Source organism: Parasteatoda tepidariorum, chromosome 9, assembly GCF_043381705.1.
Source record: "Parasteatoda tepidariorum isolate YZ-2023 chromosome 9, CAS_Ptep_4.0, whole genome shotgun sequence".
In the NCBI taxonomy this organism is placed as follows: Eukaryota; Metazoa; Arthropoda; class Arachnida; order Araneae; family Theridiidae; genus Parasteatoda; species Parasteatoda tepidariorum.
This window is the reverse complement of record NC_092212.1, coordinates 88,200,517-88,217,100: the sequence shown is the minus strand read 5'-3', so window position 1 is coordinate 88,217,100 and position 16,584 is coordinate 88,200,517. Positions and strand designations below refer to the sequence as shown.

Here is a 16,584-nt window from a genome sequence, read left to right as displayed (position 1 = left end):
AAAAAAAAACCCTGCAAAACACAAACTACAGTGTATCTTTTTTGCATGTAATTGAATTTTGGTATCTTTTGAAAAATATTTTAGTTAACTTTTCAAGAATTTGGAAAGAATTTAATGATTTAAATTATTTTGTTTTAATATAAAACATTTTGATGTCTTAGAAATAATTGATGACATTGTGGACCATGCTGATAATACCAGGGAACGTCTCATCAAAGAAACTAGACACGTTGCCATTGTCGATCGAAAGTCTGGAGAATGTTGTGAGTTTTTAAATTTATTTATATCAATTTCTCTTGATTTCAATGAAAGTTTCTTCTGTTTATTTTAGTAAATTTGTATGATCTGGAAAAATTCATGGAAATACTACATGGTACATATATACATATTTTTTAAATGAATATTAATTTTCATTTAAAAATTAATTCAAATATTTAGCTTTTATTTGGAAATTTTTTAACATCTATTCACTGTAACTTATTATAAAAATAAGTAGCAATTATCTAATAATGAATTAAATTCTAAATTCTATTCAAAGTTTTAAATTTATATTCAAGTATATTTGATGTCTATTACAAATGGGAAATGTTAACCAGCAGCAATATATATAAATTAACATTTAGGTATTAGAGTTTTATTAACTTTTACTGGATTTTTTTTAAAAAAAAAAAAACTTCTCTACTTTTTAAATTTTATATTGTGTTATATTTTGCTGTAAATTTTTATTATTTTTTCTCTTCTTGTCCTTTTGTGTTGCATAGCCGTTAACTATTAAGATTTTTTTTTTGGAAAGATTTTTCAGGGTTTCATTAGATTTCTCTTTTTAAATTCATCTTTAGATATTCATTTAGTTTAACGATATAAATTCTATATTATATACATTAAATTTGTTGAAAATAATCTATATACATATTTCTGCATACATATCTCAAAGTGGTTTAGAAGTTTTCTGTATTTTTCTCATGGCTCAATACTACCAAATTATTGGTGCCAAATTACTACCAAATATTCAAATAGTGAACCAGAAAAGTGAGGAAGTTGGATGTAATGAACTTTTTTATGTCTTTGACTAATTTTTTTAAAAATTTGTTTTTGTAATAATTTTGAAATTTCTACTTCGAAATAAATACATATACCGATTTTTAAGACCATCTATTGAGGGGAATGTAGCAATAAGTATTTTTTCTTGTTTGCTTCTTTTATCTCACTTTCCTCCTTTCTTTAAACAAACCAAGCAGATGTTTCCAACCCAGGCAAATGATGCACCTGTAAGGTGTCAGTGGGATCAATATGCATTTTCTGTCAGAGGGAATGAGGATAAATACTCATTATTGGTCAAAGGGTTGGATAATGGGTTGGATATGTGTTAATAATGTGTTGGATATGTGATAAAGGGTTGGATACGTGTCAATAAGGACCTCATTTCAACTTTTTCCTCTCAGTTCAGTTAAAAAGAAGTCTGAAAACAAGTCTGAAAACAAGTGTCTCAAATTTGACTAAGGCGACCAGTAAACGTAAAACGTTCTCCATTGATGATAAAGTGGGCATAATCAGAAAAATTGAAAATGGATGCAATCAAGCTGATATTTGCAGGGAATATAAACTATCCAAATCTGCAGTTTGTAACGTATGGAGAAATGGGCAATTAATAATTTCTGCTCATGAAAAAAATTTGGATGGCAGAAAAAGTTGAGAAAAGCAGATCACAAGGATGTTGAAGAAGCATTACTGAAGTGGTTCACCAACCGAAGAAGCCGCAATCTTCCAGTATCTGGACAAATGTCGATGAATTTGCTAAGCAATTTTATGAGACTACTTTTATGTGCTCGAATGGCAGGTTAGACAGGTTTAAATAGCGGAATAACAGAAATTCATGAAAAATTATCTGAGAGTCAGGAAGTGTTTCCATATCTGACGTTGAAGATTGCTCATTAGCTAAAGATTACTAATTTCTTTTTGTACGCAAGACAGAGAGTAATGAAAAATAACACATTTTTTTGCTACTACATAATATTTTTCAGTCATTTATTTGAATAATGTGAAATAAAAGGGTGGAGTTTGGGAACCATTACTTAAATTGCCTGCGTAACGGATATAGTGAACTCCCGGTTATAGTGAACAGAATTGTCGGTTCACTATAGCGGAGTTTGACTGTACTCCCAAATATTCAACACTACCAAATTATCGAACCAATAACACAATCTCAATGAATTAAATCTGAGATATTCTTTATACATTCATGCTAAGTATGTGCACATCTGCAATAATGCCTAAACTTACTAAACTCATTTATAAATTTATTCATTAAGGGGCCGTTCAAAAAGTACGTACATCCCGAAGGGGGGGGGAGGGGATTTGCTATTATGTACGGTTTTGTACGATGGGGAGGGGGGGAGGTATTATACAAAGTACGTACTTTATAAACATACACCAAATTTAAATTTGACTTTATCCTACACCCTCCTTAAGTAAATATTTAATTTTATTTAAAACATAATTATTTTAATTTTTATGAAAAAGGGGGGGTAGACTAATAAAATGTACGTACTCTAAGGGGGGGGGGAGTAAAACCTTATGTACGGTAATGTACGAAGGGGGGGAGGGGTTTAAAATTTCTCCATTTTTGTGTACGTACTTTTTGAACGGCCCCTAAATCATTCAACATCACAACAGAGTTAATTAGTTAGTTAATTAAATTAGAATTTAAGTCTTCATTACTAAGTCCTGACTCATTTGAGAGAATTGTAAGAAGAGCACTGTTACTCCACATGCCCAGCTGAAAGCTTGTCAGGATCTCGAAACACTGTGGGAGAAAAGGAGCGTCAGCCAGTCCGTTTCTTAATTTACATGAAGAAAACAATGCAAGCCCCATTCTCTTTGCAATCTCTGGAAAAAAGGAGCTCTTCTCTGAATAGGTAGCACATGTTCGGTCAGATAGTACGGTATGACAAGCTTAACCAGTTACTCACACCATATTATAGCGATCTTTTTTCCCCCACAGAGTTTTTAAAAATGAAATAATGAGGCTGGCACCCTGTGAAGTTTACAGGAAGTCAAAATTCAAACTATTATTTTAAACCTTATTCTAATAGACCTTTATTTTTTATGAAACATTTTTTTCTCTGTGAAACTTTTTTCTGTTTGACCCAGTCAAAAATATTCTCATAATGAAGATAACTTTTAGTGCTAATGCTATTAAATATATGTTTTTATTAAATTCTGGTTGAAATTTAACTATAGACAATGCTTTTTATGGAATTTTAAAATTGGATACAATTTTAAGCCTAAAATTTTGCAATAGCAAAATTCTCTTTTTGAACATATGGGGAAAATAGAAATAGAAATTTACAAGTCATAAATAATTTTCATTTGTAGTGTCAATTTTTGAAAATATTTTTTTATCTTACCATATTTTTGTGTTGATTTTTTTATATAATTTTTAATTTTACACAAATTATGTCTAAATTTTCGCAAAATAGGTACCTCTTAAAAAAACCTAGACAGACCCTGTATTTTCATTGTGACAGATGATTAAAATGGAATGCAATGCTCTTAATTAGAAAATAACCCTTTTTTCAATTTAAATTATCCCATAAGAAACACAACTTAAAACTATTTACCATTCATATGGAATGAGAGAAAATATCTAAAAACTTATCTGTATGTTTGCCTTTTTAAAAAGTTGTCTCTGAGTCACAATCCATGTTGTTTTAACAATCGCACTCAAAATTTGGAGTTCTAACTATATTGTGTCCAATGCACCCAATGAAATAGACACTACATATATCCACATAGCTGCCAACTCTTTTGCCATAGCTCTCAACAATGGATTTTCCAGTAGACTACAGGATTTTGCTAGTTTCTCCTGGTTTACTAGTTTAATAAATATTCTCACAGTTTTTGTACACTTTCGAAAATTCCCTAAAATTGAGAAAGTTTCTTTAAAAAATCCCTATTAAAATAGAATTTTTGCATGGATTGTTGCTTACTTAAATTTGTAAATAAATAGTATTTGTAAATAACTAATATATATAGAAATGAGCTTCATTTATAGAAATCTGTTAAGAACTTTTTTTTTGTTCTGAAATGTTCAGGTAATTTTTATTCACAACTACCTTTTTAAATTAATTAAAAAATTTCAATTATTTTTTATGAATTTAAATGCCTACTACTGTTCAAAATTATGAGTAAACATAATACATTGTATTTCAAGCATATTTAATGCCACTCATGACTGGAAAGTATTGCAATTTTTCTTTTTTGATGACTATAACTATCCCTAAAATTCCCTATGTGTAAAATATTTGATACGTAATGCAAAAATTATCATGAAATTTATTTTATATTTCGGAAATTCTACTAGATTTTTTTCCTATCTATGATGGCAGCTTTGTATATACATAAAATTGCTAAAAGTACCCCACTGTTGGAGTACATTCACCCACACTTAAAGGCTCTTTCGGGGGGGAAATTACAAATCGAACGTTTTTTATTTTTTTATTAATTTTTTTAAAATCATGAATGGTGTGCAGAGATGGTCTCGTAGGGGAAAAATATTCAAAATTTATTGATAATTTTTTTAATGAAATAAAAAAAATTAGAAGCTAGAGAATGTGTCAACTAACTCCTGTTTCCCCAAATAGTTTTTATCAGAGTCGCCACCCATCTGGAATTATCAGGGAATTTTTTTACACTGGAAAAAAACCTGGAAAAGTCAGGGAAATTTGAATGAAAACTTGAAAAAATCAGGAAATTTTAAGGAAAAGCTGGGATTTTTTTCTTAATTTAAATTACTTTACTATCCGTTATATCCACTTTATTTAGACTGAAATTTATCGTCAAACAGTTGAAATATCATTAACTTGGCAATATTTTGCTTGCATTAAAATTCTCTCCATTATTACCCTGCTAAACTAGAATGCCATATTAAACTCACCCATGGTTGCTAAATGAATGGAGAAACCTTTGACCTCCTTGGAGGTTATGGGACTATGCAGTTTAGGAAAGACAAGCATTGTGGTGGAGGTGGAAGATATTAGTTCTTTAGTTCGGATATTTGCTTCGGTTTTTAAAATTAGTTTTTTTTTATAAAAATTTTTTTTTCTTCTAGTCTGTGGGCTTATTTCATTTATTGTTCAAGTTTGTTCCATTGCTTTGAGGGTATTTTTTGTTTTTAACAAAATTATTTGAAATGTTTTAGCATTTTTAACTGTATAAAATTCTATAAAAAGTAATTTTTTTTATAATTTAATAGATTTTTTCTTGCACTCTTTTTCTGAAAGCTTTTGTACTCTCATCCAATGAATTATTTTTGCTCAGCAAAGCCAACTAGTCACTCATTTTGTTGAATTGCTAGCACTAAAATTGTTAGAATTGTTCCATTAATGTTAATTTTCTGGATTTCATTTTAACCTTTTATGACATATTTTATTTATTTTAAACCAACTAGATGTTTACCTTAAATTTTACTGTTTTGTTGGTAAATATTTTATTTTTGATTCAAAATTCGAATTGTGTATTGATCACCATGTTGAAAGTTCGTAAATGTTGCTTATATTCCAGAGATGATATTTCCAAAACTGTTTCTTCTTTTACCCTGAAAAACTAGCAAAAACCAAGGAATGTATGGAAAACATGTTGAATGATGTAAAAACTTAGAATATTAAATTAATATATTTATATTTGTTCATTAGAACGAAGAAAAACGAAACTTTTTTTTTTGCTCTGCACTGTACAGGTATAGGTTTTAAGTTGCACAGCCAGTTGACCACAATTTTAAACTCAATATCAAGTAAACAAGCTATCATTTCCAAGGTAAAAAATTAAAGATTTAAAAATAATGACTTTAACTTATAAATATCAGTTTTCAATAAGTTATAGGCTGTTAAATGAAGGGCTACATCATTTAAAAAATTTTACCATGATAAGTGAATCTCAAACTAAGTACAGTTTTTTTAAAAAAAAATTCACACTAATAATTAAAAATGGAAAAAATAGTAATTGAAATGAATTTTAACACAACATGATATCTTGAACAAATGTATAGAATCATTTCAAATTACGATTTTAAATTTTTTTTCGCAAGATAGACTTTTACACTTTTACAGATATTTTATGTGCGACACCAAAATATATAATTAATTGTACTGTGCCACTAGGATTTAACATAATTAAATTATTTTTTCTGTTTATAGCAAGATTTTGATAATAATAAATATTTTTATTGTTAATTAATGATCAATTACTTTTACCTGAGACACCACTGCTTTTCTTTTCATTACATTTGTTTTTATTTATTTCCATCTCTTGTTTTACTTTTTCTTCATAAAATAAAATGAAATGTAAATAGAAACCATCTAAATATTCCTTTAGGTTAATTTACAACATTGTATTTCACCTCAGTAACAAAAATAAAATTTGTTTATGCCATACTGAAAGTTATTTATAATCTAACTTAAAATTGTTCAATGAAGTTTTTATTTATTTATTTATTTATTATTTGACGTAAGCAACTCAGTTTTAATTTTTTACGAAACAATTTAACTTTATTTAGAACATTTTAAATCAGTATTTTAATTATAGCTTATAAAATGTATTTATTATAAAAAATAAAAATAAAAAAAATATTTCAAAACATTCTGTAGTTATTTATTTAATTATTTATTTTTTAATAAAGGAAAAAAAATTGAAAAAAATAATAAACCTACTTGCATGGTAAACTACTACTATAATAATACTCATCCTCTTAAATTTTTAGATAAATGGGATAAAAATTGTTAGTAGTTATTGGTAAATAAAACTGGAGAGAGGGATACTAAAAGTAGATAAAAATTGATTGTGAAAATCCCATTAAGTTTTATTTCATAAATTTAGCTCATCTCTAATGCTATAACTGGGGGCATATGCTCTTTCTTGTTCAGCACTAGTTATGCCAATAAATACAAGTAAAAGGTATATCGGTTAATACCGTCTGCTTTGAAACATCAAATACAATAGATTGTGAGAACTATGCAAAACTATCATTTAATTTAATGCAAGAATTAAATAAAGCTATTAAATTGTCATTTTTCCAATTTTTTCTGGGTACATAATTATATAAAATCTATGTATGTATTTGTGTGTAGATTATATTAAGCATTTATAATTACATTAAATCTATAAATATTTTATATAAATATGTATAAAAATCGTCATTGTTGTAAAAAATTGTTTTTTCTTTTCCCTTTTAATGCAAAGTGACTATTTTTTCAATATTTTTTTTTTTTATTGTATGTAAAAATAAAACTTTTTTGCATCCTTTTTTTTTTAAAAAAAAAAGAAAGAAATATTTAGCAGTTTATTTATTCCAGGATTTTTTTAAAATTACTAAATTTAAGGTAATATTGCTTAAATATGAGTTTTATTTACATTGTTGTTAATATATATTGCACAGTTAAAATTAAAATGAGTGATTTTTCGGCAAAATTTTTTTACAAGATGGAAAATTTTATAAAATCCATTGATAAACCATATTACAACAATAAATAGAAGACAATTTAAATTCAAAGAAGCTGATAAATTGAAAAATAATATTTATCGCAGTGATTCTCAACCACTGTGCGTGTGTGTACATGTATGGAAAGGAAAGTTAATCATTAAAGTAAGCTGTGCAATACATAGTTATAAAAACAAATTAACAATAGATAACTAACAAAAAATAAGCTAACAAATAATAATTAGCAAAACACTAGTTAACATGAAATCACAAAAAAATAAGAATTAATGTAAAAAAAACTAACAGATAATAACTTTAGAAAACAAGCTAACAATTAATCTCTTAATAAACGTGCTTTTGTAGTACATATTATTTTATTTCACATTCAAAATTATTATCACAAACTATTTAACATAGTGTATTATAGGTAAGTAAACAACTTTTAAACTAATTTTTTTTCATTGTGTGCCGTCAAATTTCGAAATCGTTAAAAGTGTGCCACCACAAAAAAAAAGGTTGAGAATCCATGGTTTATAGTATTAAGATTAAAATAATTTTCAGTCATTATAAATGGAAGACCATTTAAATTTAAAGATGCTATTCAAGTGAAAAATATTGTTTATAGTATTCAAATTAAAGTAATTTTCAGACATTATAATGGTTACCATTAACCTATATTTATGTCCAACTTGAAAAATTGCATCTGACATGAAAGTAAAAAAAGTTCAAATTAATTATATATCATATTTTAGTTAAGAACTGCAAAGAACTTTTTATTTAAATATCAGCTTCAAAATTTAGTCAAGATTACATTTAAATTACAAACAAATTCACAGAGTTTAGACAATTTGTAAATGAGTAATAATTTTTTGCTTTCTTGCAATTTACATCTAACACCAACAATTTAATTTGAACTTATTGCTATTAGTTTCTATAAAAGAAATTGTTTTTTGATAGGTTATGATGTACTAACTTAATATAAAAATTTGATGATTATAAGCCTATGTTTTATAAGATAGTTCTAAGAAATTTACTTTAATTTTTTTACGTCTGGCACCATGGAATTGCTCAGTTGTAAAAACAATTAACTAATCTAAACTAAGAAACCATGTAGTTAGCGAATTCTTTAAATATTCTAATTTCTAATGAGAAAAAAATAATGAAATTTAAAGAATTTTATATAGTTTTTTTCTGTAGAATATGCAACAAGAAATTTGACAGTTTTGCCTTTGTGAATACTGAATGTCTCCTAAAATAATAATTTGACTTTAGATATTGGTTTAAAGAAAATTATATCAATGAATTTTATAAAGAGCACTATTTGGATGAAATACAGTATAAAATGGCTCTATATTGAAATGTAAATAAGTGTGAAAATTTATTTGTGCATAATCAGCTGGAATTATTTGCCTTTGCATAAGGAAAATATATTAAACAGTACTTATCCAAGATTTATTTTGGTTTACTCTGTATTTGCTATTTGGTACATTTTGTGCTTAAACTAATTAACACTTTAAAAAAAAAATTATTCTACAAACTAAATATGTTATTTTCTCCACATCTATTCAAGTTATTACATCTATTCGGTTAAAAAATGAAAAAAAAATTAAAATGAAGCTTTTTTTTTAAAAGTCTTTTAATTGGCCAAAATTCTTTCTTTTCCAACATAAAATTGCCAGTAATAAAATAAAAAAACATACATTTTGTTACCATTTTGAGTATAAAAATAAAATATTTCGGAAAATCCAGAAGAATCGACAGCTGTGTGATTTACTTGCTTTGTGTCAACTATTATGATTCTTATGTACGATAGAAATCGCCAATGTTATGCTTTAATATATTACTCTGGGTTTCAAAAATTTAATCTAAAATAATTTTAACTACTGCAACATAAGGAATTTAAAAAGCATATCTAGGAACTCTGAAAATTATGTGTGACAAAATTTTAAACAAAAATTTCAATAACTTTTCTATGAAAAATCTTTGCCTTTGTACATATTCACTGTTTGTGAAACAATCTTGTTTAGATATAGTTTGTCTACAGTAAGAACTCCCCCCGCCACAAAGTTTGAGATCCTCTGCTGCTATGGAAACAAGAAAAGCTCATTTCAGGGAGGGTAGCTTCTTTTCACTCTAGGGCAAACACAGTAGACTGAAGAAAAAGATTCCCTTTCTCTTGCTGATCAGACCCAAAACAGTGACCCCACACCCCTATTTGAAATAGTTATACTTCGTTACCATAGTAACTGCCATGGGTCCAGGCAAATGGTTAGGGGAGTGTTTACTTTAGACAAACTGTATTTATTGTGTAAGAATTTAATACAATTTTTTTTCTGTGATGTCTTTTATTGTAATAAATGTTTAAAATCTGGTTAGGAAGCTTTTTAAAATTTTGTAGCTGTTTTTTTTTCTTCCACCAATGATGTGTGTGTGAATACTCAGAGAATTTTTATCTGGAGTATTAAACCTGTGTGGATAAAACAAGTCTTTTGGTGCAGGAGAACTGCTAGCTGAAGGGAGAAAATGAATCTAAACTCAATGTCAATTATTTTCAAGCACCTTCTTCTTTTAAACTTTTTCAATAAGAGCACATTTCGAGTGTTAAAATGGATCCTTCAAAATCATATATAAAAATAGTTTTTTGTTCCAGTGTTATTTAAAACAAATATTACCCATTGGCAAAATGGGTGTTGTTTTGGGTTTGATGGCGTGCGCACCTTATTTGAACATCATCACGCTTTTCAACTGTGTTCAAGAGTAATAGTAAACAGTGCGCATACACCGTCATTGCATGCATTATGGGGACTGCTGCAGTTTTATAATTTTTTTAGAATTCTTTTTTTTCACTTTCAATTTTGTTATACATTAAGCTGGTGAGTTTATTTTTAAGATATGGGACTAGAGAGATTCCATAAATACTTCTTGATTTTTTTTAAATTTTTTTTTAATATAAATTGATTAATTTTTATCTGAAACATATTTTTGTAAGTACTATAGCAAGAATAATTGTTTTTTCTTCTTATCATGGACATTTTGCATTATGTGACAAAATTTGACTAATTTTTGATTTTTAACAAAAATTTGAGGCACAATTTTTTTGTAATATACATAGATGTTAATAGATTAGGAACAAGTAATGGTATGGAAATTTTAAGGAAATCTGCTAATCGAATAAAATCCCATCACTTTGTACAAATTATTATTTACTTAAGGTTGATTTTTGAAGACTTCATTGCCGTATGCTTTTCAGTGTATATAACTGTTGTGAATGGATAATATTCGCTGTTTTATCCGTCTGCACTTATGATAATTTCTCAAAATGTCCGTATGAAGAAAAAGCTTGGAATTAAAAATTGAAAGTTTGAGAAATTATTCCAGCTTTACTACATTTGGACTTTTTAACGCTAGAAAGATTGAAACTTAGTATATATACCTATATTGCCCAAAGGCAGTCAAAATGACTACATTGTGAAAGGATGACTAATGTGTAACGAAATTTGCTTAAAATAAATTTTTAATATTTTTTTTATTATTAACAGTTATATAACAAGTTATTAGTAAATATTAACAATAAAAAAATTTGAAAGAAAATAGTAATTTATGCATTATTATCTGTAAATTTTTTGCAAATGAAAAAGCAGTTAAAAAGCAGTCAATATGACTTCCGTTAGGCAACCAAGTGTTAAAAAAAGTGCAAAAATTGAGTATTTATGCATTATTATTTGTACATTTTTTGCAAATGAAAAAGCAATTAAAAAGCATTCAGAATGACTTCCTTTAGGCAACCTAGTGTTAAAAAAAGTGTAAAAATTGAGAATTAATTTTTTAGTTTAAATGATTTTTATCTAGCATCAAAAATCTTGTCACAGTGGTGACTTTTTTTTAATGGTCTCATAATTTCTTAAATGCTGAAGCAATTTTTCTATTTTTGGGCACAAACAACTTTTTTTCAGAAAAATAAAATAAGTACAGTTTTAAATTAAAACCTTGCCTTGTCAAAACTTATAAGATGTTTATTTGATTATAGGTTATTGGGTCATAATTGTTTTACTTTTTATCGCCATTGTTGTGATTGCTGTGATACCCTCTTAGTGGACAGGTGAGTTTATCTGATTCTCACTTTTATGCATTTATTTTTTTATGTATATACACTGGGGTAAGAAATTAAGAGAGTTTGCAAACTTGGTAGATTATCATTAGAACTACTGGAGTGATTTTAATGATCTGTACATACATTGATACAGTACAAAACAAATAACAATTGTAATACACATGCATGATCGTGTGTACCACTCGTTGGTGTCGGAAGGTATGAAATTGTCGCAGGACAATTGTCATGATAAATTGCCTGTATATCTGTAAGAGGGGACCATACCCTCTATTAACTCTATTTTTTTTTGTTTATTCGGCAACCGCTGTTTCATACCTTCCAACTCCAACCAGTGTTACACACGATCATGCATGTGTATTACAATTATTATTTGTTTTCTATTGTATCAATGTATGTACAGTCCAGTAGTTCTAGAGACTAAGTCTGCAAATTCTCTTAATTTGTTACACCAGTGTATTTTATTGTACTAGACAGGCTTTAATTTCATTCAAACTATAAGAATATGTTATAGTATGTTTATGACAGTAGTTATTGTCAATTTGTTATTGAATATTGCATGTTTTGATGTTTGTTTACCTTAAAGACCTGTTATCCGGTAAAATTTATTTTCTGCATTTGCAGAATTCCTAACAATTCCAGATATGCTGTATTCATTTTTTTTATGTACATGCATTCTTTTGCTACCTAATCATGGTTACATAATTTAGTCTCGCTATTTGATTAGCAAATTTAATATTGTTTCATAATTTTGTTTATGTGTAGCAGACAGTTTCGAGAAATGAAGTTCAATTAAATATCGAGTCTTTCTGACTCCAGTGTCGCTAGGGTACTTGATTAATCATACCTGCCAAGTCTCCTGTTTTTTTACGATTATCTCCTGTTTATCTGAATATTCTCACATTTCTTCATGCTTGTTGAAGAAATTTTTTAAAAAAATTATAATAAGGGGTTAAAATATCCACTGATGGCAAAAAACAATGGTGGTAATACCAGTATTGAATTATTTAAGTCAAGCCATGATGGCTCATTGAATACGGTGTTTGCATTCTGCATCCAGCTTGCACCGACCACAGTGCTGTCTGGAAATATCCTCAGTGGTAGACAGATCACCGGTTAGAGTCCCCTTCTCATCAGACTAACTGTGGGAAGTTTTTGTGGTTTTCCTCTCCGCGTAACTCAAATGCGGGTTAGTTCTATGAAATAGTCCTCCACAAAGGCAAATGTCTTCCGATACTTGATCCAGGAGTTCCCTTGTCTTCTGGATTGGGTTCAAAATTACAAGGCTATGGAAGTTGAATACTAGTAGTTGTAAACCCAAAATTTGGTCAATTATTAAAATCTCCATTATTTTATTTCTCTAATGTTGTCTGGATCTGTTGCACAAATAAATTGATGAATGGGCGGTCCCAGAGATTCAATTTGTCCCAGGAGTATGATGTCACATTGTTCTGTTGTTAGATGTCACCATACTCAGGAAAAACAATTTGCATATATCTATCCTGCCTTCCACACCCCGAGAATGCTACATAAACATACAGCTTGTATCCTTCTGGCAATTGTTTCTGAGTTATTTTTTTTTTGTGGACCTTTTTATGCCATCAAGGTTGCCACTCCACAGGGAGAACAGGGGAAAACCTGGAAAATACAGCGAATTTAAAAATCATTTAAAATAACAGGGAAAATGCAGAAAATTTTGATTTTTTTTTCTTTACAAAGTGGGAAAATACAGGTAATTTTGTTTCTTATTTCTGTCTTGATATTTCACCATGATATTTCAGCTATACTAAACTATTTCATATTTTGTATTGCATCATTTAAGTATGTTCAGCTGTTTTTTTCAGCAATTAAAACTAATACATATAGTTAGCCCTATACAGCTCATACAAGAGCGCAGTTATTGTGTGTTTCCTCTTAATATATTGTGTATAATATGTGCAGGGAATTTCTTTTTCCAGATCTGAGTGTCAACCCTGGCCATATACGTATTTTGTATTTGTAAAAATTATGTCAATAGTCCAAATTATTTACCTTACCAGAAATTTGAATTGAGATCAGATTGAGAAACATGGCTCTAGAAATTAAGAGTTCTTGCCCTGATTGCATTCAAATTGTACAACTAGAAATAGACATTCTAGCCCAAAAGGGGTTGATCCTCATACTAAATTTCTATTTGGCTAAGTATGATGTTGCTTCAACGGAGACCCGTGCTTAAATCGAACGAACATAAAGCCTGGCATTCAAGCTTTAACTGAAATCCCACAAGGCTGTCATTGAAGAGGTAAAAATAAACAAATTCAGTTTAAATTTTTTTTTCCTTAAATTTTAGTTGTTCATTTTATCAATTCTTCTAGATTGCATTCAAAAATTTAATTAAAAGCAATGTATTCTTGTTTTGATTATTTTGCTTCAAATATCACGTTTTTTTTTAAAAAAAAAAAATTAAAAAGGTACAGAAAAAATTTTTAAATTTTGAAAGTGACTGGTTAAAATTGCCACATTATTTGCATTTTATTTTGAATTAAAATCAGATATAATTTATTAATGCTCACTAGCAACAATCTATGTTTTTTTTTCTTCTTTTGAGCGAAAAGGATAAGTAATGCACGTCAGACAACCCTTAAAGGGAAGTGATATACCACAAGAGTTTGGGAACCACTAAAGTCAGTTCCCTTTCCTCCAAAGAGAAAGACAATTTAACTTTTATCTCCAATGGCTACTAACTTATTCTATTGTGTTTTGTTGTATAGAAAATATATGATAATATATATCTGTTAGTGCAAACAGCTTTTGATTTTTTTTATTACTTTTAACTGTAGATTAACTTCGATAAGCTATCTACATGGTGCATAGCGTTTTTAGAAAGTGTTTAAAGGTACATATTTTCGTTTTTTAAAAGCCCTTAAGGGTGCTTTTTTTTATTAAGTGTTATTAAAAAGTGCTTAGTTTTTCCTTTTCGAAAATTAGATTTTTTTCTTTACCATGTCAATTTTCACCACTTATTATACAACATTCTTTTCACATTGTTCTATTCAACGTTTTAACAATTAAATTTTCCGCAATTCATTTTGGCTTACATTCCATCCGTAGCGTTTAAAAGCGCCTATCATTTTACATGTTTGATAAAATCCTTTGGACTCCGCAGGTGCGTCTACTGAGCTGGGTTCAGTGAAATTATAGCACTTTTATGTGCAACTCTGCTGCATTTTGCAAGATATTCTGCATTTCAGGCTTCATTTTCCTCCCTCTGATATCGAACCTAAAAATCTCTCGATCATTTTATAACGGCTAATATAATCAAGAAAAGAGTTCTTTGTCAGAAACTAGTTATTTTATCATGATCGTGTAAAGTCTTTGAAAATTATTTTGCATTTTGATAATGTATATAGCAGGGCTCGAAAAACCACCCGTCCTCAGCTGTCAAAAATTCCCAGAGGACAACAAATTTCTCGATTCCGACTTCCGCATGGATGGCCATTTTCCCATTAATGTTCGTGATGCATTTTCAATTTTTGTTATCTTACAATCTTTTTTGAAGGAGTAGATAAAGAAAATTTTTCTCAAGAATGGATGTCATTAAAATTTAAGATACATAACATCGTTAAAGACCAGAAAACTTTAGCCCTCAGAACCCAAGCTATTTATAAAGACCTAATGCTGCAAAATACGTCATATTTGTTTCGTTTAAAAAAACGCAGTAACCTCGGATAAATTGACATTCCAGATAACTTGACATTTGTCATTTAAATTATTTCATAAAAGAAATACTAGGTTACTATTAGTAACCCAGTATTTCTTTTATTATTGTGTAATGTAATCCTAGTAACTACTAATTCGTTGCGCAATTTATATATATGTTTGTAATAAATAAGAGAAAATTATATTTTTATTTATTTAGAAGCTACGGGTTAGTTTCAAAGGAGGACGGGTACATTGTTGGACAAGCCGTCCTCGGGGACGGGTAAAATTTCTGAGTTCTTTCGAGCCCTGGTATATAGTGCTTAAAATATTTTTTGAGTGCTTAAAAAGTACTTAAAAGGTGCTTATTTTTTGTTGAAAGATTTGGCTATGCACCCTGTATCTAGTTGTTACAGAACTATCCTTGTTCTCAAATTCCACTGAAATATATTCAATTTGCAAACTTAATTTTAGGTCTTGCGTCGTAAATATAGTAAGAAGCTTGAACCGAGCCAAGAACCAATGAGTCATCTTACCAGGTCTTGATTCAGCTTAAAAGAAAATGTTAATATTTACAAACTTTTGTATACAGATATATTTTTATTTTATCAATAAATATTTCACATAATGCTATATTTAAATGTCATGTCAATTAAAATAGTGAACTGTTTCTTAGAGCTCACTTCAGAGACAAACAACATACTTTTTCTCCTGGAAATTATGAACTGTATTTTCAAGAAATTTTAAAAGGATTAGATTGCAATTGTCAAATAAATATTAATGTCTCATTATAAATGTGATTTTTTAGGAATCATATGTTATATAAAAAAAAAATATATAACTATACAAGAGAGTGCTCACAGATATTTTCATAAGGAAGTGCAAGAGAGGACTAGGACTAGTAAAGTCTAGAAATATTCAAGAAAAAAAAACTTGGTAGTTTAAAAAAATATGCATGTCTGTATCCGAAATTTTGCAAACAATTTTAATAATTTAATAAAAGCAAAAAAAATCATGCTTTATTAATTCATTTACATTCTTTTTTTTTTTAACTAAAAATAATATGAACAATATATATCTATACTAAACTAAACTCAGTAGCGCGACAGCCTATAGAGGGCCAAGGCCTACTTTGCCAATCTCAGTTTTTTTGGGCTCTGGGGTGCAGGAGTAGATGTTCCGGTCAGGTGGTCAGCCGAACGCGGAATCCCCAGTGTTTAGTTCCCAAGCATGCTTGGTACTCATTTATCGACCCACTGAAGGGAGGAGTCAATCTTGCCTGGCCCGAGGATCAAACCCAGGACCTGTGGCACGGGAGCGCGAA

General features: G+C 28.7%; 1 protein-coding gene across 2 annotated transcripts in view; it reads left to right on the top strand.

Annotated features, from left to right (window-relative positions):
* The window catches only part of LOC107455209 (syntaxin-8), a 41,496-nt gene extending 25,221 nt beyond the window's left edge, over positions 1-16,275 (top strand). The window contains exons 7-9 of one of the 2 annotated variants that reach the window (XM_071185214.1): positions 162-263; positions 11,502-11,573; positions 16,069-16,275. In XM_071185214.1, the coding sequence (XP_071041315.1) occupies positions 162-263; positions 11,502-11,566 (167 nt within the window). In that variant the 3' untranslated portion in view covers positions 11,567-11,573; positions 16,069-16,275. Of the gene's footprint in view, positions 1-161; positions 264-11,501; positions 11,574-15,734; positions 15,896-16,068 lie in introns of those variants that run through there. The other variant, XM_043052503.2, reaches the window with a different exon arrangement.
* Positions 16,276-16,584: the final 309 nt, after the last annotated feature.